General features: G+C 31.8%; 1 protein-coding gene across 1 annotated transcript; it reads left to right on the top strand.

Annotated features, from left to right (window-relative positions):
• The first annotated feature begins 238 nt into the window (after nt 1-238).
• LOC124360669 (exostosin-2-like) lies at nt 239-25726 on the top strand. Its single transcript, XM_046814487.1, has 10 exons — nt 239-1037; nt 2545-2757; nt 7349-7523; nt 14568-14707; nt 14861-15086; nt 17494-17677; nt 18676-18842; nt 20473-20616; nt 23988-24116; nt 25156-25726. The coding sequence occupies exons 1-10, from the start codon at nt 517-519 to the stop codon at nt 25375-25377; spliced, it is 2121 nt and encodes a 706-aa protein (XP_046670443.1). The 5' UTR covers nt 239-516; the 3' UTR covers nt 25378-25726.
• Nucleotides 25727-26082: the final 356 nt, after the last annotated feature.

Below are 26082 nucleotides of genomic sequence, written 5' to 3'. Positions count from 1 at the left end.
TGTTGAGTGATATATGTATGTTAAAAGTCAACCTATTGACCACTGATTAACAAAAATTCATAAGTCAATAACCATTATGTAACACTAACTTATGTTTGTTTGTATCTAATTGTAGATCATCATAATCAACAATTCAATCTAAGGGTGAAGCAACCACAAAAGTGAACTACGAGGCTGCATGGATAAAAAAACCATAGCCTAAAAGATGACGGAAAAAAGACGTTGGTTATCACTGTCAGTTGTCACTTGTCAGTTATTATTGGTTAATTTTATTCCGCCCAGCAGAAATAATGTTAAAAACACAAGAAACTTTATTGTTGATTTTATCGTATGCTCAAAATGCAAAATAATATTATTAGTTTGACAATCTAATGATAACATACAACACTGTTTTGCTTGGCTAGATTGCATGATAGTGTGAATCAATATTTATTGTCGTAATTTATAGGTTAGGTATCTGTTAACTGCTAAAAACTTAAGAAGTAATAGGAGCGTGATTATAGTAATCTCAGTAAAATGGGACAGAAATACACAATATCCATCGAGAGATACAGGCACTTCTTTATAATACTTTTAATAGTAATATTTGTATCATTCTTTATTATTCTTGTTGCTCTACTTAATATATTTTCGAAAAAACTATTTGAATCTGACAGCACAAAACTGGAGAAAATATCACTAGAAAATTTGAACAATATACCAGAAGTGATTATCTCTAAACATGCATTAGTAGCAGCCAGTCGTAACTATCGCTGTAGTTATTATGATTGTTTTAATGTGTACCGCTGTGGTCGCAAAGGATCAGATCAAATATCAGTTTATGTGTATCCTCTTAGGAAATATGTTGATGAACATGGTTTGTCAGTTGGACCGCAGATGACAAAAGAATATTACGCTATTCTCAAGGCAATAGTTAACAGCAGATATTACTCTCCAAACCCTGAAGAAGCATGTATTTTAGTCCCATCCATTGATACCCTTAACCAGAATCGCCTTCGATTGAAAGAAGTGTCTCAAGCTCTTGGATTACTACCATAGTAAGTAGGCCTACTATATATAATTATAACAAGGTGTAGCTTTTTTAGATATAACTTGTTTTTTAGATATGTTAAAAAATGGAATAATTAATAAGATATAGCCTTCAGTAGCATACAAAAGCCTAAACTTGTTTCTACACTAGAACGGACAATTATGTTACCGTTACTCTATAATGGTAGGCCAATTTTGTATTGGATTCAAATTGATTAAAAATAAAATTTTATGTTTAGGTTATTTATCATATTGTCCTGTATATCATTCTTTTTTGTTAATAATGTGGTAAAATATGATATTGAGGGTAGGGTACGATAAGCGGACCCGGTTTTTTATATCGAAATTGGCAAACGATATTACTTAATCATAACCATCGATATAATCAATCGATAGCCTACTGATTAATTAATTTGAACTATTATATTAACAAATAATCTATATCAACAGCTGTAAACACTCTAAAATAATACACGTAGGATAATATTTCAATTTTACATAAATAATTCAGATTATTAAAAATGGCAGCCAATCTTAGAAAACTACACTACATTGCTTTTTCGTGGCTTCAACATGTTGGGTTGGTACCGAAAAACCCATTATAAGAAATTTGTGGGAAAGAAACAACTGTAACTGTGAGAGGAGTAAATATGGTCGTCTTCAGTTTTCCTAATTTTGGTTATAATAATTTGTTTGATCACTGTAAATATTAAATTCATATTTTAATTTAAAACATATGATTGTTATTGAGGACTATAGGTACTTTTATATCGATTGATAGTCTAGGATTTGAGATGCGAATATTAGGTATTGATGACTATATTCTTCGATATAAAAAAACCGGGTCCGCTTATCGTACCCTACCGGATATTAATGATCAAAATTATCATAGTAACTGTAATTAATTTTATAATGCTGGGATTTAATAAAAACAGAAACAAATATATATTAAGTAAAAAAATTCAAAAATCATTTATTTTCAGAAAAGCATTGATTACATTGCAGTATACATATAACTATATTGGACCCTCTAGCATTGCTAATCAAGGAAGAAAATTTGATAAAAAAAAGTTTTTTGATTATATTAAACATACTTAAAAAAGTAGTGATATTAAAGAGGGTATAACGTGTGTAAGTATATGTTTGTTTTATCTGAAATATGTTGCTTTTACACAAACTCCTTCTCTGAAGAGTCAAATTGAAGCTGAAACAGGTTACAAAGCAAAAATCTATAAGAACTGGGGTTCATAGTTTTGTTTGCAAAGACAGTAGTCAAAATGTGGTTCGGTCAATACCTTGAAAACCTGGTATAGGTATATGAAGAAGTTTTTCAATCTACGTGTGTAATATGAAATAAATAAACTAAGTTTTCAAAATAATTCTACCATCCTAGTACTGTTGTGCCACTGTATATTAGTATCTACAGCTGTCTCAGGTAACACTACTAAGATAAATAAAAGAAATTTAATGCCCAAGCAAATTGGTTATAAGTTATTTAAATATTTTGTGTTGCAGTTGGTATGGTGGAGAAAATCACTTAATATGGAATATGTTGCCTGGATCATCACCAGATTATAACACTGTTGTGGACTTAGCCCTTGGAAATGCACTGATAGCTGGTGCGGGTTTTGATTCTTGGACATATCGAGTAGGATTTGATGTATCCCTTCCAGTTTATAGTCCTTATGCTACAACCTTAGACACAGGGAAATCTGCTAATCCAAACAGGTATGGAAATGAACAATTTATTTTTGTTTTACATAAATAAGTTATTTTTTTTATTTTCATTTCATTTTTATTACATTTGTATAAAAATGAAAATAGCCTAGTTTAATATAGAGAAAGATCGATGAACAAAAAGTCTACCGGGATAAAAACTCAGATTTTCACTTGGTTGAGAATGCTAACAATGCTTAATCTTATTCCATAACACGTTCACTACAGTAGTGTTGTGTGTTGACACTCATACTATCAGACATTGAGCTGCTTGGTAGCAAAAGTGTTGACATTGTATACTATAGCTAAAATAGTACTGATGTATAACATGTTCACTACTGAAGTGTACAGTAATGATATATAATGACATTTGTATAATTATACTTTGCGTTACTTGTAGCTGACCTTTTTAAGGTTTTTTTACAACTGACAAAGAGGACAGATTCCATAACAATTGTAGTGTTTATATTTGGAACATAAAAATGGCACATGTTCAAAAACCTGTTACCCTTTCAATACTGGAAACATTATAGTCTTTTACAATACTTTTAAAACATTTTATTTTATATATTCCTAGAAACTTCATAGCAACTCCAAATATATAAACATGTTTTTTTAAATTCAACATCTGTTTGAAATCATTCATCAGTCTCTTTATCCAACATTATGCCAAGGAGGTGCTCCATTAAATTAACAATTTAAAAAATATAATTTAGATGGTTATGATGATATTCCAACAGTTTTTGTCAATGGAATATTTTAAAAATGAGTACCCCAGGTTTTGGGGCATTTACTTGTATGTTCAGGTCTTTACCACAGTTAGTACAACCCTATTTGCTGATGATACTAAATCAAGATTGAAATCTCCCTGAAAAAACATTAACAGTTAACCTAACAAAAGTTAACCTAAAAGGAGCCAATAATTGGTTTTCTATGAATGGATTCGTTTTAAACAGCAGAAAAAGTCCACTTAACAAACTAAACTAGTTAAAATGCACATTTTGTATGTGGAGATATAGAGGTGTTGTCAGGAAGATTCTTAGGTGTAGTGCTAGACAACTGTCTAAAATGGAAAGATCTTGTCTTGATTTGGCTGGAAAGTTAAATTCTGCTTGTTTGCATCATCTAACAACTAGGAGACTGTCAAGGCTATCAATCTATTATATGAGGTCTGTCGGAAAAGTATCCGACCTGTGTTTATATCTTCGTGCCAGAGCGGCCTCTGCAGGGTATGAGTGTAACTAGTAATCCCTCATGAACTACCTGAATGCCGTAGTTTCTGACTGAACACTTGAGTCGTGCACAGCGTGTATTAATGTCTCACATGTTTTTTCTGTTTGTCGCATTTGTGTACTGTTGAAAATGACAGAAATAATTGATCGATGAATTTGCATAAAATTTTGCTTCAATCTCGGCAATTCAATTCTTTAGCAGGATAACGTGCCAGTGCATTCATCGAATTTTGTGGGGCAATTTTTGGCCAAACACAAGATTGCATAGCTTCGCCAGCCTCTGTACAGTCCCGACAGCTCTCTGTAACTTTTGGCTTTCCTAAAATTGGAAATGGAGTTCAAAGGAAAGCGGTTTGATGACATCGAGGCGATTCAAAGTAATGAAACACGCGAACTGAAGGCCGTTCCAAAATCTACGTTCAAAGACTGCTTAATATGTGGAAGCACTGCTGGGAGAGTGTGTTTCAGTCAAATGGGGTCTACTTCGAAGGATGCCACGGCCCGGATGACGAAGAATAGCACGAATGGGAAGATGTGAATGCAGGTCTGATACTTTTCTGACAGACCGTGTATATACATTTTTGCACCTGATGTGTGTGGTGGTGTTTTAGAGCACTTTAGTTCAATGAGAACATGTTTTTAAAATGTTAAATAGACTTATAAGAACACGTTTGAAACCAAGGTAATCGTGTAGACAACATTTTATAAACATCCAAATTTTTCAGCTTCTTTTGCTTTACAACAGACTTAAAACAATTTCTTTTTCAAATTTAATAGCTGTAATTTAAAACAAGTATATACACTGCTTATTGACAAGACAATGATTTTCATTCACTATCCCTCACCTGAACATTGTATTCAGTCTTGAAGCTATGTAATTCACTTCGAAATGAGGTGAACATCACTATCCCTCACCTGAACATGTATTCAGTCTTGAAGCTCTGTAATTCACTTCGAAATGAGGTGAACATCACTATCCCTCACCTGAACATTGTATTCAGTCTTGAAGCTCTGTAATTCACTTCGAAATGAGGTGAACATCACTATCCCTCACCTGAACATTGTATTCAGTCTTGAAGCTCTGTAATTCACTTCAAAATGAGGTGAACATCACTATCCCTCACCTGAACATTGTATTCAGTCTTGAAGCTCTGTAATTCACTTCGAAATGAGGTGAACATCACTATCCCTCACCTGAACATTGTATTCAGTCTTGAAGCTCTGTAATTCACTTCGAAATGAGGTGAACATCACTATCCCTCACCTGAACATTGTATTCAGTCTTGAAGCTCTGTAATTCACTTCGAAATGAGGTGAACATCACTATCCCTCACCTGAACATTGTATTCAGTCTTGAAGCTCTGTAATTCACTTCGAAATGAGGTGAACATCACTATCCCTCACCTGAACATTGTATTCAGTCTTGAAGCTCTGTAATTCACTTCGAAATGAGGTGAACATCACTATCCCTCACCTGAACATTGTATTCAGTCTTGAAGCTCTGTAATTCACTTTGAAATGAGCTGAACAAAGATATTTCGTCTATCTTAAAATAAACCCAGTTAATTGGAAAGAGTATTATTTTATGGCTGAGTAGGGGGTAGTAATGTGAACTTTTTTTAATCCAGACAGTTAGTGGCTTATGTTTATTAGTTAGTATTATTTTATTTATTTAATTTAATTGACTTATTTCAAAGCACATTGGCACATTGACAAATCATATGTTTACTGCACAATCAAAATGTATTGCTTAAGAGTGTAAACTATGTGATTGCTTGAGTAAATAAGTTATGTGTGTGTTTGTTCGTTTGCATCATGGTCTTTTTTGTCAGACTCTTACAAAATTAATAATTCTTCATTATTCGAAAAGGAGCTGTAATACTTTTGAGATTGTGCAAATAACTAATAGAAGGATTACCTTCAAAAGCTAAATATAAGGCAGTGAGCTATTGAAGCCTTATCGCATTTTTGAGATAGATTGAGACCAACTAAACCTTCAGCAAGAGCATACAGAGGACAGACATAAACAATGTGGTCCATAGTATGGTACTCTGCTTGGTAATTCTAAGCAATATATGGGTCAACCTCGATTTTTCTCATATTACAATATAATGTTCCAATAGTCAATTAGAAAAGGAAATGACTAGAATTTCTTGCCGGAAAGCAGTTATAGGGAGCAGGCAACTCATATTACAATATAATGTTCCAATAGTCAATTAGAAAAGGAAATGACTAGAATTTCTTGCTGGAAAGCAGTTATAGGGAGCAGGCAACCGCGAGAATTACCTATTAGTGATCAGGGGTACTGACGTGATCTGGGCTTCAAATTTGGAACTACTCGAGTTAATTTTTTTTCTAAAAGAGCAAGCAGCGCGAAGTGCTGCACAGCGGGCAAGCATCGTGCGTGATCTTCGTATATACTGAATTTATGTAGGCCAAAGGAATGACACAGATTCCTTTACCAGATTTTTACGGAGATTTTGTATTGGGCGGATTATATTGGTTTACTTTGCTTTCCAGCATGTAATTATGTGTTTAAAATTGTTTTACATACATTACCTACATTATATTGTAATATGTAATAACAATTTATCAGAAACTTTTCATAAAAAAAAGGATCACGCACAATGCCTGCCCGCTGCGCAGCGCTTCTTGCTCTTTTAGAAAAAAAATAAACTCGAGTAGTTCCAAATTTGAAGCCCAGATCACGTCAGTGCCCCTGATCACTAATAGGTAACTCTAAGCAATATATGACCGTCTGGCGGTTGCCTGCTCCCTATAACTGCTTTCCGGCAAGAAATTCTAGTCATTTCCTTTTCTAATTGACTATTGGAACATTATATTGTAATATGAGAAAAAATCGAGGTTGACCCATATATTGCTTAGAATTACCCTCCGCTTTGCATGCACACAACTGATTGTGTGCTATTCCCCATTTATTCTTTCAGTAGTTACATCCAACGACTATAGTTTGAAAGTAATTTTGGAATAATTAGGCTTTTGATTGGTTATGTTTTACTTTAATTTTTTTTTAATTAGTGATAATAATAAAATAAGGGTAAAATATTATGGTATAATATGTTGTCTAGCATACCAGTGTCTTGAAGCGATGTATTAGGAGATTTTTTTCATTACTATTGGCATTTATCCACTATTAACTAGAGTGATATTTTTTTTCATTTAACTGTACAAGTCATAATAGGTATCATAACTTTTAAAATAAAATGGCAAATACTGTTAAAATTTGTTTTTCACTTGAACAACAACTATATGACAGACGTGCATAGCTGGGTTTAAAACTAAAATTAATATTTTTACACACTTTATTGATTATTATAGAGATATTTCTAAGTCTAAATATCGTTTGGCAGGAGGTGGCTGGTGGTCTCATCGCAAGTGAACATCCACCCGGAGTACAGTATGGAACTGCTAGGGCTGGCTGAGACTCGAGCGGAGCTGCTGGTGCTAGAGCCTTGTCCAGACCAGTCCAACACCTCCCTCCGCTGTTCTGCAGGAACCATTTACTCCCATCCTCATATTCTCCAGGTACCTTTTTTCTGTCTGTAATCTATACAATTCTTCAAACAATCTCTGGTAGAACATTGAAAACATATTGAAAAGTCCATTAAGTACAGTCTTATTTCACCTGCCTTACAGACCTGAGGACAAATATCAGTATCACTAACAAATGTGAGTAAAATAACCAGTCACCCTAACTACTTTGATAAGACAGTTCAAATATATTACTAGGATGAGAGTTTCTTCAAGTAATCCTGATATTTATTTATAATTTTATTTGATATTCTCTCAGTTACATATTTTACTGATTAATTACAAAACTAAATATTCCAAATGAGAAATGTTTTATTAAGAATCCTTTTATATTTGTCTGTATATATACGTTTTTAATTGTTAATAGTCAAATAGTTTTATTAACCAGTGATCATACATAATGAAATAGGTTTCGTCCATAAATTTCAAAATTAAAATTTATAAAACTATCATATAACTGTATAAACCTAATTAAAATCAACAGTAAAACTATATTAGCCTAATTATAATCAACAATAATCTCACAGCCAAAGAATTCTTTTATGGAATAAAATGGTGGAGATTTAGGCAACCAGCATGTACATTCTAGTCCTAAACATACTTATAGGTGCAGCTCTAGCAGTTAGTGGTAATTTATTGAAACCCTGTATACCATACAGTTTGTGTGATTTGGCAAATCTATGCATTATGGGGATGTCAATTTTGCCTTTTCCACATGTATTATGACTATGTATATTATCTCTGATGACAAATTCATCAAAGTTGTTTTTTTAAATACATCACTGTACTGAAAATATATAAGTTCACCACAGTTAACATTTTAAGTTTAATGAACAAGGGGTGACAACGCTCCGCAGGACCAGCCCAACATACTGTGCAAATTACTTTTTTTTATCAATAAAATGTCGCCAACTAAAGATGAATGTCCGCACAAAAGCAAGCCATAGCTTAAATGTGATTCAAAAAGCCCAAAATATGCTATCCTAAGGTATTCAATTGAAACAATATCTCTTAATTTCTAGATGAGATAGCTCACCCTAGAAATTTTCCTGCAATCAAAATCAATATGGATCTCCCAATTCACTTTTGAATCAGTGTGAATGTCTAATAGTTTTACTGATCTATTTTCTATATATTTTTATAAACCTATTAAAAGTGAGTGATTTTTTTTTGTAGTTAGAAAGAAGGTTATTGTCCGAGAACCAATTTACTGCGCTATCGAGAGCTAATTTTGAAATCACCTGTAAAGTTGTAATATCTTAGTGTTTGTAAAGTAGTGTTATGTCATCTGCATAACAAACAACTGCATCAGCCATGACATTGGATGGAAGATCATTGGCCGCCACAATGAAGAAGTATGGTCCAAGAACTGAGCCCTGCGGAACACCCATTTTAACACAACTTAATTCTGAATTCTTATTGTTGATTGAAACAAACTGTCTTCTGTTATTCAGATAAGATTCAATTATTTTAAAATAATCTTCTTTTATTCCATAAAATTCTAATTTCATTAATAAAATATCAAATGGGATACATTCGAATGCTTTGCTTAGGTCGCACAAGGAAATCAAAACTGTATCTTTATTTAAAAAACCATTGAATGTTTTATTTATAATTTCAAGAACTGCAGTTTTATTTTTCTTTTGCGAAAGCCAAAGCCAAACTGACTGTTGGTAAAAATATTATGATGTTCAAAATAATAATTCAATCGGTTGTAAATTAAAGATTCAAATATTTTTGAAAAGATTGAGATGATAGAAATTGGGTGATAATTTTGCAACAGGAGTTTTTCACCTTTTTTTGAAAATTGGAATTATTTTTGAAATTTTCTGTGGGTCAGGAAAATAACCAGAGTTTTAAGGACTGGTTATAAATTAAAGAAAGGGGTTCACTGATTAACTGGATATTCCTTTTAATTATATAGTTAGACAGTCCAAAGCAGTCCATACTTTTGGAGTTTTGACGAATAAATGTTTTATAGTTTAGATTAGTTTCTATATTATTTTACCATAAGAGTAAAATTTATATAATAGTATTAATAAATTAAATGTGCTGTTTTAAATTGTTTTAATTAATATTAATACAATAATTTAAAAGTTACAGATTTAACTATGGTGTATGGTTTCAATCTAACTTTTTAAATCTAAATAAAATATTATTCTCACTGAGAACCCTTGGGCCACAGGATCAAATTGTGAAATCAGTTAAGCTGTTAGATATTACTCTAGGCAAGAAACCCATATGGAAAGATCACACAAATAATTTATCTCAAAGTTTGCTTTAGAAAGTAAAGATATTGTGTGAATACAAATCTAACTTTACAAGCTTATTTAAGTCATTTTCCATTTGCACTTACTATATGGAACATTTTGTGGGATAATAGTGAGAGTACAGAAACAGTTCTCTCATGGCAGAAGAGAGCCATAAGAATTCTGTTTGGTTTGGATACAGGGATAGTTGTAAGTCATACTTTATTGAACATAATATTATGACTGTGCCTTGTATATTTATTTTACAAAATTTAGGTACTTAATGTAAGAGAAAATATAAGCGAATTTATCTGCAACAACAATATTCATAACTACCAAACCACACACTCAAAAGACTTAGTTTTTTCTCTGTAAGATTGGGAAAGTACATAAAAAGCCATAATTACAATAATAAAATGTAATACACATCCGGAGGCACTTAGATTGTTAGAACTCTTCAAGTCTTTTAAGAGATTAATCTCAAATTGACTTAACAAACATACCTTTTTACTGAGTTTACTGACCAGTCAACAAGATCTGACACCTACACCCCCACTACCCAGTGTTGAGCTCCAATCACCTGCTTGCCCTCTCTGGGTGTGCAAACAGTGTTGTGAAGTGTGAAAATGGTCATTCTGTCATCGAAAGTGCTACCCAAGAAAAATAGTGTCCAGGAGGAAAGTTTGTCTTTCCATGATTGCCCTAAAAATAATACTAATGTTCAACTTATATGTAACACAACAAAAATCACTTATACAGAATTTAAACTCCAACAAATGTAACCTTAATGTTAATGACCCCAGTTTTTTAGAATAATAAACAACACAACTGTAAAAAAACCTTTAAAAATCCTTCAACTCAATATACAAAGCATTAGAAATAACTTAGAATTGGAACAATTTTGCAACATTGAAAATATTGATATTATTTGTATTTCTGAACACTGGTCACTTTCTGATGAGATAGATCTGTACACACCACAGGAAATTTGTGTCAGCTAGCTTTTACTGTAGGAGTAATAAAAAAAATGGGGGTACAGGGATATTTTATCAGACCAAACATTAAATATAAATTAGTACAGTTTGAAAAATTTAGCAGTGAAGTAGATTGTGAAATTTGCTGTATAAAATTGGTGGAACAAAATATTGTTATTGTTAGTTTGTACAGATCACCTCAAGGTAATATTGATACATTTTTTCAAAAATTTAAACAGGCAATAAAACACGTATCAAGTAATGATACACTGATAACGGTTTCAGGAGATTTTAATATTGAAATGGTTTTATTACGGGATCATAAAGCTATAACCTTTTCCAACTTACTTAAGTCACTAAATTTAAAATGTACTGTTCAGGTTCCCACACACTGTACATCTTGTATAGACAATATCTTAGTTAATTTTACAGAGAATTTGTATACAATTAAGTCTTTTCAAGGATGTTTTACTGACCATAACTCTCATGTGCTAGAGGTTTTATTCTAATAAATATCGCCATAAAATCTTTCAAATATTAATGCAGGCAATAAAACTTTTGTGCGCAAGCAGTCAGAAAATGAAATTAATTTATTTATTGATCTTTTAAAAACTGAAAATTGTGGAAATGGTTTGATGACTTTAACTGTGATAAAATAACAGTAGAAGAACTATGCAACAACTTTTTAAAATGGCTATATAAATCTTTGGCATTTCTGTTCTCCACCTATTAGTAAAAAAAGTAAAGATAAAATTAAAAAAGTGCAATGGTACAACCAGAGTTTAGCACAAGAGAGAAAATTATATGCTTAATTTTATACAATATTTATAAAAGTTTAAGAAACAGTAGCTCAGAGGGTTGGGAATTAGCTTATAGGACCTACCGTCAATGTAAAGGAAATTATAGAAATAATTTAAAGCATGCCAAGAGACAAGCATGTGAAAGATATATAGAAAAAGCCCCTAATAAATGTAAAGCCGCCTGGGATTCTTCATCAAGCAAGAAAGTAATTCCAGTACACAACACACAGTTACACTCGAACCAACAGAATTGAACAACTTTTTCCTAAATTCTGTCTCTGAACTTTCAAACAGCATCCCATCCACTAACGTTTTATTCTCTGACCTTCTAAGAAATAATCCAGTCCCTCCTAACACTTTTAATTGGCAAACCATTACTGTGGACCATGTAGTAAATGTTGTATCAAATTTCTCCAACTCCAAAAGTACGGATTTATATTGGATTTCAAATTTTTTAGTAAAAAAAAACTATTCATATTATCAAAGAACCCATTAGCATTTATTCTTAGCAAATGTTTCGAGTTTGGTTACTTTCCTGAGTTGCTTAAAACCTCCAAAATTGTTCCAGTTTATAAGAAGGCGATAGGCTATTGCCTCAAAATTACTTGAAGAATAATTTTGCAGTTGGGTGGGACTGCATAAGTACTAATTTATTAAAGAATATTTCAGATGTTTATAGCAGGACCTTTATCATCTATAATCAATACAAGTTTTGAATCAGGAATTTTCCCAGACAGTCTAAAAATTTCTAAAATTGTGCCTATTTTTAAAAACAAGGGAAACTGCTCAGAAATTATTAACTATAGACCAGTTGCACTTCTGCCTGTTATTCTAAAGTTTTTAAGAAAGCTATTTGTAATAGGTTAATTGATTTTTTTAGAAGCTAAGAGCATACTTTTTGTAAATCAGCATGGATTCATGAGGGGAAAATCCACTTTGTCAGCCATAATCAAATTTCTTAATGAAATAATGAAAGGAATGATAAATGGTGATTTTATTTGTGGTGTGTTTCTGGATTAACAAAAAGCTTTGACTGTGTAAATATAAATATTTTGCTTGATAAAATTAGAAAACTACGGAATAAGAGGGATACCTCATGATTTACTATAATAAATGATCTACCAAATAATTTGAATGTTAGTTCAGTAGTCTACGCAGACGACACTTCCCCTTTTTGCAAGTAATAAAAACCTCCCTTATTTACTCACTAAAATGAAACAAGCTGAAAATGAAGCTTTAAAATGGTTTTTTCCTCTAACAAATTGCTATGTAACCAAGAAAAAAACTCAAAAATATTATTCTTAGCTTATCCAATAACACTCAAGATGTCCAATCCGCAAAATTACTCGGTATTCACATTGATTCTAAAACTAAACTGGTCCCATCACATTAATAACTTTATGTAGTAGGCTCTCGTGAGTAAGTTATCTTTTTTGGAAACTAAGAGATGTTGTTTCTATTGAATACTTGGGGACAGCATACTTTGGTTTATTTCAGTCTCATATTTCTTATGGATTTAATACTTTGGGGTCATTCTTCTCACGTTAAAGATATTTTGATAATACAAAAGAGGGTTTTAACGAACAATCTGTAGAGCTGAATTCTAAGAACATTGTAAACCACTTTTTAATTAGTTTAAAAATTCTCACAATTATAAACCTATACATCTTCCATCTATTATTACATGTAAAAACTAATCTGCGCTCGTTCACACTTAGACAGGATTTGCATTCGTATAATACTAGAAATCGTGATAAGCTTGATATACCCCAGCACAGGCTGGCCAAAACAGGTTCATCTCACATGGTGAACAGCATTGTTTTCTTTAATAAACTTAATGTAACAGCTTGGACTGCCTCAACTGGGGTGTTTAAGAGTAAAGGTATTGCATTGGTTACAACAAAATCCATTTTATAATCTAGAGGATTTTCGAAATCATGATGTAGATGTAGAATTTTAATTCTGAATAACTAAATAGTGCCAGAGTAGTAATTAAACGCATACATTGTAAAACCGCAATTGTAAAAATTGTACTGTAAATTTTACGTGCCTAATTTTTTAAACGTATTTGATCTATTATGTCTATTATTATTAATACATGACTATGCCTATTTCATTATATGTAAAATGTGATCAATGGCAATAAAATTATGGATTATGATTATGAGTTAGTGCATTTTTAAGGCCAGGTATAAATATAGTTACCATACTTTAGGATTAGGTCAATGATAATTATTCAACAGTAATAACAGACTAAGACGACAAATTTTAATAGACTCTCTACAATTATAAATGTTTTAAGTATTATTGTTTTAAAAAAGTTCAGTCAGTTAAAGAAAAATTAGTATTCCGATACATTAATTTTCAGGCATGCGATGAGTATAATATATTTTACCTTTTGTTAAAATATAATTTAATATTAATTTTAAGATGTTACTAAAACTGCTCGTACATGGTTGTTAATTATTTTGTTAAATTTTTATTGCTGTTTTTAGTATTATTATTGTTGCTAATTTATTACCTAGTATTTAAGTTTTATTTCAGTGATTTGAACTAATGTTTTTTGTTATATTATATATAGTTTAGTTACTAGACAAAGCAATAAGCTTATTTAAATTTTACCACCTGCCATGTATTATCACATAATGGTTAGTACTGATTGGAGTTGGTATTAATTTAATTATACAATGTTAGCCTATGCTTATAGTATAGTGACGATGTCCATTGCATATGTTGTATGTCTAAAGACAAATAAATTGTCTTGAATCTTAAATAAAATTGTCAATAAAGCTATACTTTGATGTATTATTGTAAATGTTTTCCTAAATGTTCACTTGGAAAATAATATACTTAAAAGTTTACACAAAACACATTTCTAGATCATAGGGAATAAGTGGTTACAATTGTTTTTACTCTGAAAGTCTCTTTGTCTTTTATATTTCCCTTGTCTTTCATACAAATAAAATGTTATGGTAGTTAGGCAATTCAACGGGTTGAAGATATTGCTGGTTACAGGAAGGCAGCTTTTGTCTGGTGCTGCGTGGCGCCCGCCTTGGTCAGCCTACCTTACTTGAGGCTTTGGCTGCTGGCTGTATCCCTATTGTCACAGCTGATGCCATGGTCATGCCTTTTGCTGACATCATCGATTGGAAAAGGTACATCTATTATCTGGATCTTGCTATGAAACATTGACTATGAAATAAGTGTTTTTAGATGCAAAAAATTGCTAATTATAATCATTTAAATTTCACAAAATCATGGTATCTTAATTGATCACAATTCCAATCAGAGTTTGATGTTGTTTGAAGGGCTGCCTTGTTTGTGGGGGAAGCAGACTTGAATACTGTGATAGATGTAGCGGCAAGCGTATCGGAGAAACGCAGGGATGAGATGAGAGAACAGGGTCTATGGCTCTACCAGCGCTACTTCTCCACCATGGAAGCTGTTACCCTTACAGCGTTGGACATCATCAACGATAGAGTGTTTCCCCATCATGCCCGTACATATGAAGACTGGAATTTTGCACCACATAAAGTAATTCTTATAGTGTTAAGATGTGAAAGATGTTTAGAATATGTAACCTAGTTCTTATAAAATGTAAAGAGTTTCTTTAGCAGGAAACATGGATAAATTTAATAACCAGATACAAATACATCAATTTTACGTACTAAACTAATCTAGACATTAATGTGTAGGTGAGTCAAAAGTGTGAATACATCTGTATTAAAGTCAATTAGTGCAATGAGTCATGTAAAATTTCTTTAAATACTCTTTATTTTTGCAGGGGTTATGGCCTGTTAAATTGTGCTGGTTAGACTGTCGCTATAGCTCATGTCATTATAGTTTCTTGCACCGTTTTACTTTCATAGGATGGGCGCCATCTTGAAATTGTAATTGTTTGAGACTGGCTAACAAACTTATCTAAGTCGTGTGTAAATAATATCACATTAAAAAGTTTATTTTGAATTGATTTGAAATTACAGCAATTATTGTATTTACACCCATTTCTACAGTGTTATTTTATAGTTCTCAAATATTTATATGCCTGCTATCTTGATATTGTTTGGGTTTGAAAAAATATTTAAGAACAAACTTGTTGTAAATAAAATGAGCATTCTAAAATACTTTTGGCATTTAGCTCTGCAATGCATAATAAGTGAGATATAACCTTTCCTTTTTCAAAATTTGATTGGCTATCATCTTGAAACCCTTAGAGATACTGAGAAATGAGTAAGAATATTAAATAAATAAATAAAAATGCCTTCATTTCTTAAGCGTTTCACAGTGTATCACTGTTTTTTTTTCCAGAATAACTTGTGTCAAATAGTATATGCCTAATAACTACTTTACAACTAAAGAACAATAACATACATAACAACATACAAACTATAACGGATATAAAAACAGTTCAAATACTAGACAATTGAGGCAAGTCAAATACAGAAATAAATAAATATTGTGCAAGTCAAATATAAATTAAAAAAGTTCTACAATATACAACCTACAAACTAATTAAAAATTAAATATATAAATAAAACCTACAAATTAGTTTAAAATATCTCTACGTGATATACAATTTCCTTAGTAACATCTTAGTTACTGCTGTTGTATAATTGTCATTTCTTTTTGAACATGCTAACAGCATTAAGTCTTAATGTTGTCAGGGAGGTCATTTATACATGGTTGGCCCAAAGTAGCTGAATCTCCTTCTCTCAACCAGGGTGACCAGATGTAAATTCCTAAAAGGAGGACTTTTGCGGTTGAAAAGGAGGACAGTAATAAATATTCGTATAAACTTAATGAAAAACATTTATCTATACGTTATTAGAAAAACGCACAATAAAAATAAGTACTGGATTTGTTTTTACATATAAATCGAAAAATTAAATATTATTAAAGAATATATTGATGGATAAAAGTATTATTTTAGGTTATTATTTTGTATGTGGCATAAGATTGAATGAATTATTATTACAATTTTCCTCTTTAAAAATTATAAATGATTTCAATCCAAATTTTTAGAATGATATTAAAAATAAATTTTGTGAAATAATTGGAATTAATTCATTGCATTATTCATTACATTGTTAGTGAGCTATACTAATTGGCATATATAAGATATCACTATAACATAAAAATATATAACGTATTATAACAAAATTAACCTATCATTCATTATACATAAATAGAAAATCAAGGGGTAGTAGGGCCAGTGCAGCTGAGCGGATAGAAGCAGCAGTGAGTCAGTGACACTATAGACAACTCTCAACAACAACTGAATCTAACAGCAGTTCTCATGCCGTGAATTACGTGTGCGCTGCAATAACTTTTCATTGTCTATTTTCGGAAATCTGAAGAATTTTTTAATTTTATGCTACTATTTTAAAACATGTAAGTGTTTGCCAAAAAGCCAGACGTTTTACATAATTTTCAAAAACCAGGAGGACAAAAATTAAAAAGGAGGGCATGTCCTCCTGAAGGTCACCCTGCTCCCAACATCAAACCGCACTTGAGGAAATTGATGTTTTCGGTCTTGGCTGGTGCTCCTTTGAGTGATCTCTTCAATATATGAATATTGAGTTCACCTCCATTTGAATGAGAAAGGGAAATCTTACTCCATTCTTCTGTCGTTAAAAAAAGGTATCATGCACAGATTATGTTTACATCTTAAAATTCTGAATAGACTCCACCTGCAACCAGGTACAAGTAGATAAATAAATTGTATTAAACTTTTACATTCATTTATAAGATGAAAATGTTGAGTATGATAAATATTATGTGGATGCATTTAAATGAAAACTGTTCATGTTGTTAAATGTGGAACTGTTAATGCAATAGACAGGCTACATCAGTTTCTCAGTTATACTTCTTCCAACCGCATGTTTAAATTACTGTAGCTTGTGTGTCACTAGGCTACTAACTGCTATGCTTGATGTTGCAGCGTGTTGCCCAGTCTCCTTTGTTCCTTCCTCTGACAGCTCCCAGAGCTCCTGGCTTCACAGCTGTCATTCTCACCTATGACCGAGTCGAAAGTCTCTTCACTCTCATCAATAAACTGGTCAGAGTACCAAGCCTCAGTAAAGTCATTGTTGTATGGAACAACCAACGGAAGAATCCACCACCAAGTGAGTTAACTTAATATGCAAGTTGATTGAAGTAAGGACGAGAGCCAATGACGTTGATAGAGCTATGCTTAAAGTAGATTTGAACCTATTACATCTGTAGACGCAAACTTAAATATATTTATTTATTGTCTTTTGAAGGCTTGTACAGGGTGTTAAAAGTGTTTCAATACTTTGGGATTTTGTTCTACACATAAAAATGAGCAAAAAAGTTCATATGAAGGTAGTCCTAAAACTTTAATTCTTCCGTCAATCTGTCTGTATTTGTTTTTTATAAAAGAAAATTATATCTTTTGAACCAGTTAAGATAAAGTTATGAAACTTTAGAATTGTACTAACCTTTGGTAGACCTTTTCGAAAATAAAATAATAACAAAATTCTTTTACCTGTTTCAAAATGGCGGACATTAGTCGGTTTGAGTTAATTTGATGGAATAATTTTAACTTCCGCCATTTTAAAACAGGTAAAAGGATGGGTAAATTTCAAACATAGCTTCATGTTAGTTCTGTGTTTTCATAATGACTGTTAAATTCAGAGTACTAACAACTAGCCCATTGGGGCCTTTCATGCCAAGGAGTATGAACAACTACAGTTTATTTTCTTTTTGGTCTTTTACTGTGTGTATAAGGGTTTGCTATTTAATTTGATAAATGGGTGTGTGTTTTTAGCTAATAATTTGGAATGTTTTCATTTCAATGCTGTGAATGGGTAACTTTGTTTTACCCATTTTTTTGTACTAAATGGTTTACATAAGTATTAAAAATTGAAAGCATGATTTAGTAATTTTAAAGGCATATTTATTTGTTTTGCCCATTTTACATTGATTAACTATTTAATGTTGTGTTTCTTGATGAAAATTTCACTTTGTTCAACATATTTTTTTATTTATGTAGTTTTGTATGAACTCAACATTATTTTTTTTTAATTTTAATATTTGGTTAATACCAGGTCTTACAAATCGAATGACTATATATCGTTATAACTTTTAATGTTTTTCACAGTGCATCTCTGGCCAAAAGTTAACAAGCTGGTAAAATTGATTCACACCAAAGAAAACAAGCTATCTAATCGTTTTTACCCTTATGAAGAAATTGAGACGGAAGCTATATTGACCATTGACGATGATATTGTTATGCTCACTGCAGATGAACTTGAATTTGGTTTTGAGGTAAATATGTTTTAATAGTTTTTATAGTGAAAAATAATTATTTTAAAAGTATCACTGTAATATTCTTGTTTAGATTTTAAGAATTTTATTTCAAGAAATTGTTGGTTTTAGTAACATTTCTTATTTGTATAGTATTTAAAACTCTTTTTCCCAAACAATAATTACACATTTAATGCTGTAGTTGTAACTGGGAGCAATAACATTGGTAATACAATCATGTGTTAAAATTAGCTTTACACCCAATGTAATTGGAAACAAATTATTCAATTATCAAGTAAACATGTTATTGTATAATTTAGATTTGTAAAGAAATGCCAATAATGCACAAATCAAAGATTGCATACTTCAACAATAGATAAAAGAAAGACAAAACTTACAATTAAATGGAATCCAAAGTTAGATGTATAAATCTACAGCTAAAATCAAGATACAGTAAACTTCATTTTCAATATACCTATAGTTTATAGGCATATAAAAATATGAATGGATGGTTCAAACAAACATATTATTTCCTTCTTATTGGCTCACTAATATTGAGGAATAAAAAAATTAAAACTGCACCTTTGGCAACGGAAATTATTTTCATGCTAGTTTAGGGTTGAATAAGAAGGTATGTTGTATTGTATATAACTTTTAAGGCAGTTAATAAAATATAATTTTATATTATTTTATATTGTATTTAGTCAACTTTCTTTCATGCTATAAGTAAAACCCGTGCTTCAGACTATTCCTCCCATGCATTTCTTTTATATTCACTTTTAGATCAGAATTGATATAGATCAAGACTCATTCTTATTGATTGAATTCTTGTATAAATTACTTTTTATCCTTTGAGTGCCAAGCACTTTTAAGGGGTTGGTGCTGTTAGTGCCAAGCATAGGTCACCTCTCTCAGTGAGCCAAGCACTCCTTTAGTGTTTGTGTAGTGTTCAGCCAAATAATTCATATCTTGCAAAAAAATTCTTTTACTGTGTTGGGGGAAAAGTAGGATAATTATGATTTGTAATAAATATTTCAATGATAAAATATGTTGAAGCTTTTAATTATTAATTTTATACAAAAACATTTGTATTTTTATGTGTTTAATTAATAAAGAAATAAGAAAAAGTTAATTTTGTTGTCCTAAATTAATTATATGCATCTTTTTTATTTTTCCTTATGTCCATAGGAACAAACATACCAAATTTAAAAAATTAAGTATTTTAATGTTAAGACATTTGTATGCAACTTTTTCATTGTTTCCTATATAAGTAGGAACAAGTGCAACTTACCAAGTTTAAAAAGTAAGTACCTTTAATACTGTCTTTTCCTATATATTAGTGCAAAATATTGAAAATCTGCACTGGCATAAAAGTTGTCTCTCATATTTGCTAAAAACCTTTTACCAGCTGTAACAATGTAAATCAAGATAAAAAATCTATGTTTATTTGACTTATTATGTATAAAGTGATACCAAGTACAATGCCATATCTTAACATTTAGTAACAGAATAATAAATATTCAAAAAGCTGATCTACTCGATCCTCTGCACTTTTCGGAAAAACCCAGAGGCACGTCACATTGACTCTTGGCACTCAAAGGGTTAATGAGTGAATATTGTTTGGTAACTTAAAACATACTCTTCTTTTTAGGTGTGGAGAGAATTTCCAGACCGAATTGTTGGGTTTCCCTCTAGAACTCACGTCTGGGACAATTCAACCCAGCGCTGGAAATACGAGTCAGAGTGGACCAACCAGATATCCATGGTTCTGACTGGGGTTGCTTTCCATCACAAGGTACTTGATTGGCACAGAATACTGTATCTAACACTTGGGACACAGATCCTGAAGCTTTATGTGATTGACGTTCTTACCAGAATTATATAGAGTAATTATTTTTACAAGATCTGCTTACTCTGTGACTTCTACAGGAATCATAGTCATAGAATTTAAGACTAGAATAGGTCCAATGTATGGAATAAGCTTATTGATAAACCAGAATCTGTTGGCTTTTAGAATGATGTAAAGAAAGAAAGAAACACTTCTTTATTGAGGCGAAATTAGGACCTCTTTTCTTTTGTATTCTTGTATTCTTTTCTTTAAAACATCTGCTAAAGATTTTTTAAATAATTTAATTTTCTACAGAATTCAACAATTTTTAAATTAAAAGAATGAGGAAAACAAGATGATACAGGTATGTATTGTATATATATATATATATATATATATATATATATATATGGATGGACACAATATATATATGTATATATATATACTATATATATATATATATATATATATATATATATATATTGCTATATATATACAGGGTGATTCAAAACTAAACGGCAATCTCTCGAGAGCTTATTCTATAGCTAAAAACAAGTAAAAAAAAGTTCATATAACCATATGCCCGGAAACGCTTCGTTAGCGAGTTACGCCTAGCGAAAGATTTCGCCCGGATTTCAGAACCCTTGGTGAAGTCAGGCCGTATAAAAATGGTAAAGGTAGTTACAAAGATACAAATACGATTGTTTTTTATGTTTTTATATCTGACAAATTTATTAAAATTCGTCCCAGAGCTGTAAATGCAATACTTTCAGAGATATCTTACGTAAAACACAAGAATTGGTGCAAAGAAATAACACATTTTTGTGTTTAACGTAAGATTACTTCCATAAATGTTAAATAAAGGTCATTTTTTTCTTAAACAGATTTGTAGAACATTTAATTCTGAAAAGATTCATGGTGAATTACTTAGGAAAAAAATTAATAATAGGTATTGAAATTTAGCTTTATTTAAAAATAAAACAGACGCACAAAAATGCATATTCTTATCTGCATAAATATTAACTAATATTTAGGTTGTGAGTAACAGCTGATCATTTATTCAACACTTTTTATCGTCATATTTTCTTTGCAAAGGTTGGCAATATCAGCTGATCAACAATTAAGTTCATGAAGTAATATTTGAATAACCTTTATGGAGGTTTTTTGTATTGTGGCGTGTGAAGATTGTATTTTGTGAGATCCTGTGATTTGGAAATATTTTATACAAGTGTATAAAATATTTTATTAAATATATTATTTTTAAAAATATTTTATTAAATATTTTTATAAAAGTGTATGCAATTATCTTAGTAAATAATGGCAGATAATGTAAATGGTATGTATTCGTTTTGAAGAGTATACGGACATGATACTGATTTACGGCATAGTTAACAAGAGATGGTTTAGCTGCAGTTCAGGAATATCGTGATACTTTTCCACATCGAAGAACACCTGATCGCAAAACATTTGAAGCTGTGGAGAGACGACTTAGAGAAAACTGGTTTAGCTTTAAACCGAAGCGAATAGATACTGGTCGTCAACGTAGCGCAAGGAACTATAATAATGAACAAGCAATAATAAATGCTGTAGAATTATCACCAACCACAAGCACCAGGACGATTATCACGTCAGTTAAATATTTGCCAGTCAAGCGTATGGCGGAGGACACTTCATGAAGCACAGTTGTACCCATTCCATATAACACGTTTTCAAGACTTATTACCGCAAGATCTTAATAAACGGAAGATGTTCTGCCGCTGGTTAAGAAGAAATTTGTTTTACGACATCAGTATTTTCTTCGGCGCTCGTATTCTCTTTACTGATGAATCCTGTTTTACTAGAAATGGAATTGTAAATTTTCGTAATAACCATACTTGGGCGTACGACAACCCACATGAAACTGCGACGAGGCATTTTCAACATACATTTTCAGTCAATGTATGGCTTGGTGTTCTGGGTGATAATTTTGATTGGTCCATTTTTCCTCCCTAAATCGACTTAATGGAGTAGCGTACTTAAATTTTTTAAGAACAAACCTGCCTACCCTCTTGGAAGATATTCCTGTTCAAAACAGAATAAATGCATGGTTTATGCACGACGGAGCACCTCCACATTTTTCTAATGATGTGAAAAACTATTTAAATGATACATACGGTAGACAATGGATTGGTCGAAATGGACCAGTAAAATGGCCACCACGTTCTCCTGACCTCACGCCAGCAGACTTTTTTTTTATGGGTTGGATGAAGTTCAATTTGTTTATTCAAAACGGATTAACACCATAGAGGAGTTACGTAATCGCATTACAGAGGCGGCAGAAAACTATCAAGAATGCTCCCAAACGTTATGAAACGCGCTAGAAAGAGTGGATTCGTCGTGCGAAAACGTGCATTGCTTAACAACGGAGGACACTTTGAGCAACTATTATAGGTGATTATTTACAGTTTTATAAAGGTAAATACATTTTATGTTAATGTTCAGTCTAGAATAAATGATCAGCTGTTACTCACAACCTAAACATTAGTTAATATTTTATGCAGAATAAGAATATGCATTTTTGTGCGTCTGTTTTATTTTTAAATAAGGCTTAAATTTCAATACCTATTATTAATTTTTGTCCTAAGTAATTCACATGAATCTTTTCAGAATTAAATGTTCTACAAATCTGTTTAAGAAAAAAAATGACCTTTATTTAACATTTATGGAAGTAATTTTTACGTTAAACACAAAAATGTGTTATTTCTTTGCACCCAATTCTTGTTGTTTTACGTAAGATTATCTCTGAAAGTATTGCATTTACAGCTCTGGGACGAATTTTAATAAATTTGTCAGATATAAAAACATAAAAAACACTCGTATTTGTATATTTGTAACTACCTTTACCATTTTTATACGGCCTGACTTCACCAAGGGTTCTGAAATCCGGGCGAAAATCTTTCGCTAGGCGTAACTCGCTAACGAAGCGTTTCCGGGCATATGGTTTATATGAACTTTTTTACTTGTTTTTAGCTATAGATTAAGCTCCCGATGAGATTGCCGTTTAGTTTTGAATCACCCTGTACAGTAGCTTTTGACTTTGACTTTTTGAAAGTTGCTAAAAACGCCCAGTATTGTATAAAAAGAAGTGTAAATCAAGGACAGCAAAATGTTAAAAAATATTCAGAGTGTGAGACTGTGCCCATCCATCGCCAATGTATGACAAATGTTATGATTGCAACTGATGGATGGGAGGTGTATTGTTCGCAGACAGTAAACATTGAATTACTGTGGGAAGTTACTGTTACTTGTGAGATAAAATGCTTGTAAACTTTGTGCATAGATGTATTCACATGTTTCAGTATTGGAGTTACCTGTACACAACAGCGATGCCAGGTGACATCAAGGAATGGGTGGATGCTCACATGAACTGTGAAGATATTGCCATGAACTTTCTTGTAGCCAATATCACAAACAAGGCTCCTATTAAGGTAAATATACTTTGATAAAGTCAGTCTGGGGTTACAACAGCCATTCCAGGTGACACCAAGGAGTGGGTGGATGATCACATGAATTGTGAGGATTTGGTTTAGTGATCATCATCATCATCTGACGTTTCCGTTATCACGGGTCGTCGTACACAGCCTCCTCCACTTTTGTCTATCATTCCAGGTCTCCTCTTCCTCCACCTGTATTTTCTGTAGTCCCCTTCTCTCTATGTCTCTCCACACTTGGTCCTCCCATCTTCCTCTCGGTCTTCCTCTCGGTCTTCTTCCTCCTTCCTCCTTCTCCAGTGCTATTCTAGGCATTCTATTATCTCCCATCCTCTTCACATGCCCCATCCACTGTATTCTTCTTCCTTCCATTGTCTCTTGCAGTGAAACTACCTTCAATCTTTCTCTGGTTATTTCGTTCCTTATTCTATCTCTTCTTGTAGTCTTCTCTATCCCTCTTAAAAATCTCATTTCTGCAGCTTGCAATCTGCTTAAATCATTTTTAGTCCACGTCCACGTCTCTGCTCCATATAATAAAATTGGTTGGAAATTATTATATGTTGGTTTAGTGATACAGGAAGTAATCAAGAGTTATATACACTGATTAGGTGAAAGCACTCATCCTCAGCCATCTTTTCAAAGATAATATCCTGAGTGCTGCTGCCTTCACATCTTCTATAATCAAGATAACAAACATCAGTGAACCTTTAGAGGTAACTGATGTATTACAAGCTTCTTGTAAGACATTTTAGTTAGGTTTGTTTTTCAAACTCTAACCTGATGATTATTTTGTAATATGAAGATATATATATATAATAAAGTAACAAATCATAGATTCATTAATCAATTTACAAATTAAGCAAAAAACTATTCTGAGTTTTATAACAATTCATTTAATTTTTTAATTAAAAGAAGTATATATGAAAATTAAAATATTTATTATATTTTCTACAGTTACAATTTTTTATTTTATTTTATTTTTGTAATCTATGAAATAAGGACATTTTAGTAGAACTAACTGAATGACCTTTGCCAGGTAACTCCTCGCAAGAAGTTCAAGTGTCCTGAGTGCACCAACACAGAGATGCTGTCAGCTGACCTAGTTCACATGGTAGAGCGCTCAGACTGTATAAATCGCTTCACTTCTGTCTACGGTCACATGCCTCTGCACACCGTCGAGTTCCGGGCTGACCCAGTGCTCTATAAGGATTCCTTCCCTGAGAAACTCAAGAGGTTCAATGATATTGGCAGCTTGTAAAAAACATATTGTAATTCTTTTCGCCGGATTGTTAACATAATTTAAACAAATCTTGGCAACTTGTTCCGCCTAGACAAATTCATATATCTGCCTAGTGGTGATTAATTCCTTGAGTGCTACACAGTGATGAATCATAATGCCTGTTTGTGCTGAAACAGTGTTCAACAATATATCATTGTTGCGATTTAATATAATGGTTACGAAAAAAGAATAGGCAAGTATTATTAATTTCAACTATGTTATGTTTTTCTAATGCTTTTTTAAATCCTATCCTAGGTAGGCATAATATTTTCATATGTGTCTTTTTTTTACTTAACAATATGTACTTGTAAAATATATTTTAATTGGTGTCACAGTTTTTTATATAAGATATGTTTTAAAACGTTAATACTCACTTTTTGCATCTCTATGTAAATGATTATTTACAAAATAATCCTCTAGTTATGAATCTTCAAGTAAAACTGTACAAATTGCCTTTGATAGCTTAATGCTTTTTTTAATCAACATATTATAAACCTAAATTTTTCAGATATAACATGAAAAATCACTGAGCACTCAAAGGACTAAAATCACTTATGGATTATGCATTCTGAGGGGATCATATACCTTGCCAAGTGATCATGTAACATAAAAACCTTTATATAAAATTATATTTTTGATAAATATACTGGTAATACTTAAGGAAGCAACCCAGTTGCACACTTA

The sequence above is a fragment of the Homalodisca vitripennis genome, chromosome 4 (assembly GCF_021130785.1).
Source record: "Homalodisca vitripennis isolate AUS2020 chromosome 4, UT_GWSS_2.1, whole genome shotgun sequence".
Lineage (NCBI taxonomy): Eukaryota > Metazoa > Arthropoda > Insecta > Hemiptera > Cicadellidae > Homalodisca > Homalodisca vitripennis.
This window is presented reverse-complemented; position numbering and strand designations above follow the sequence as displayed.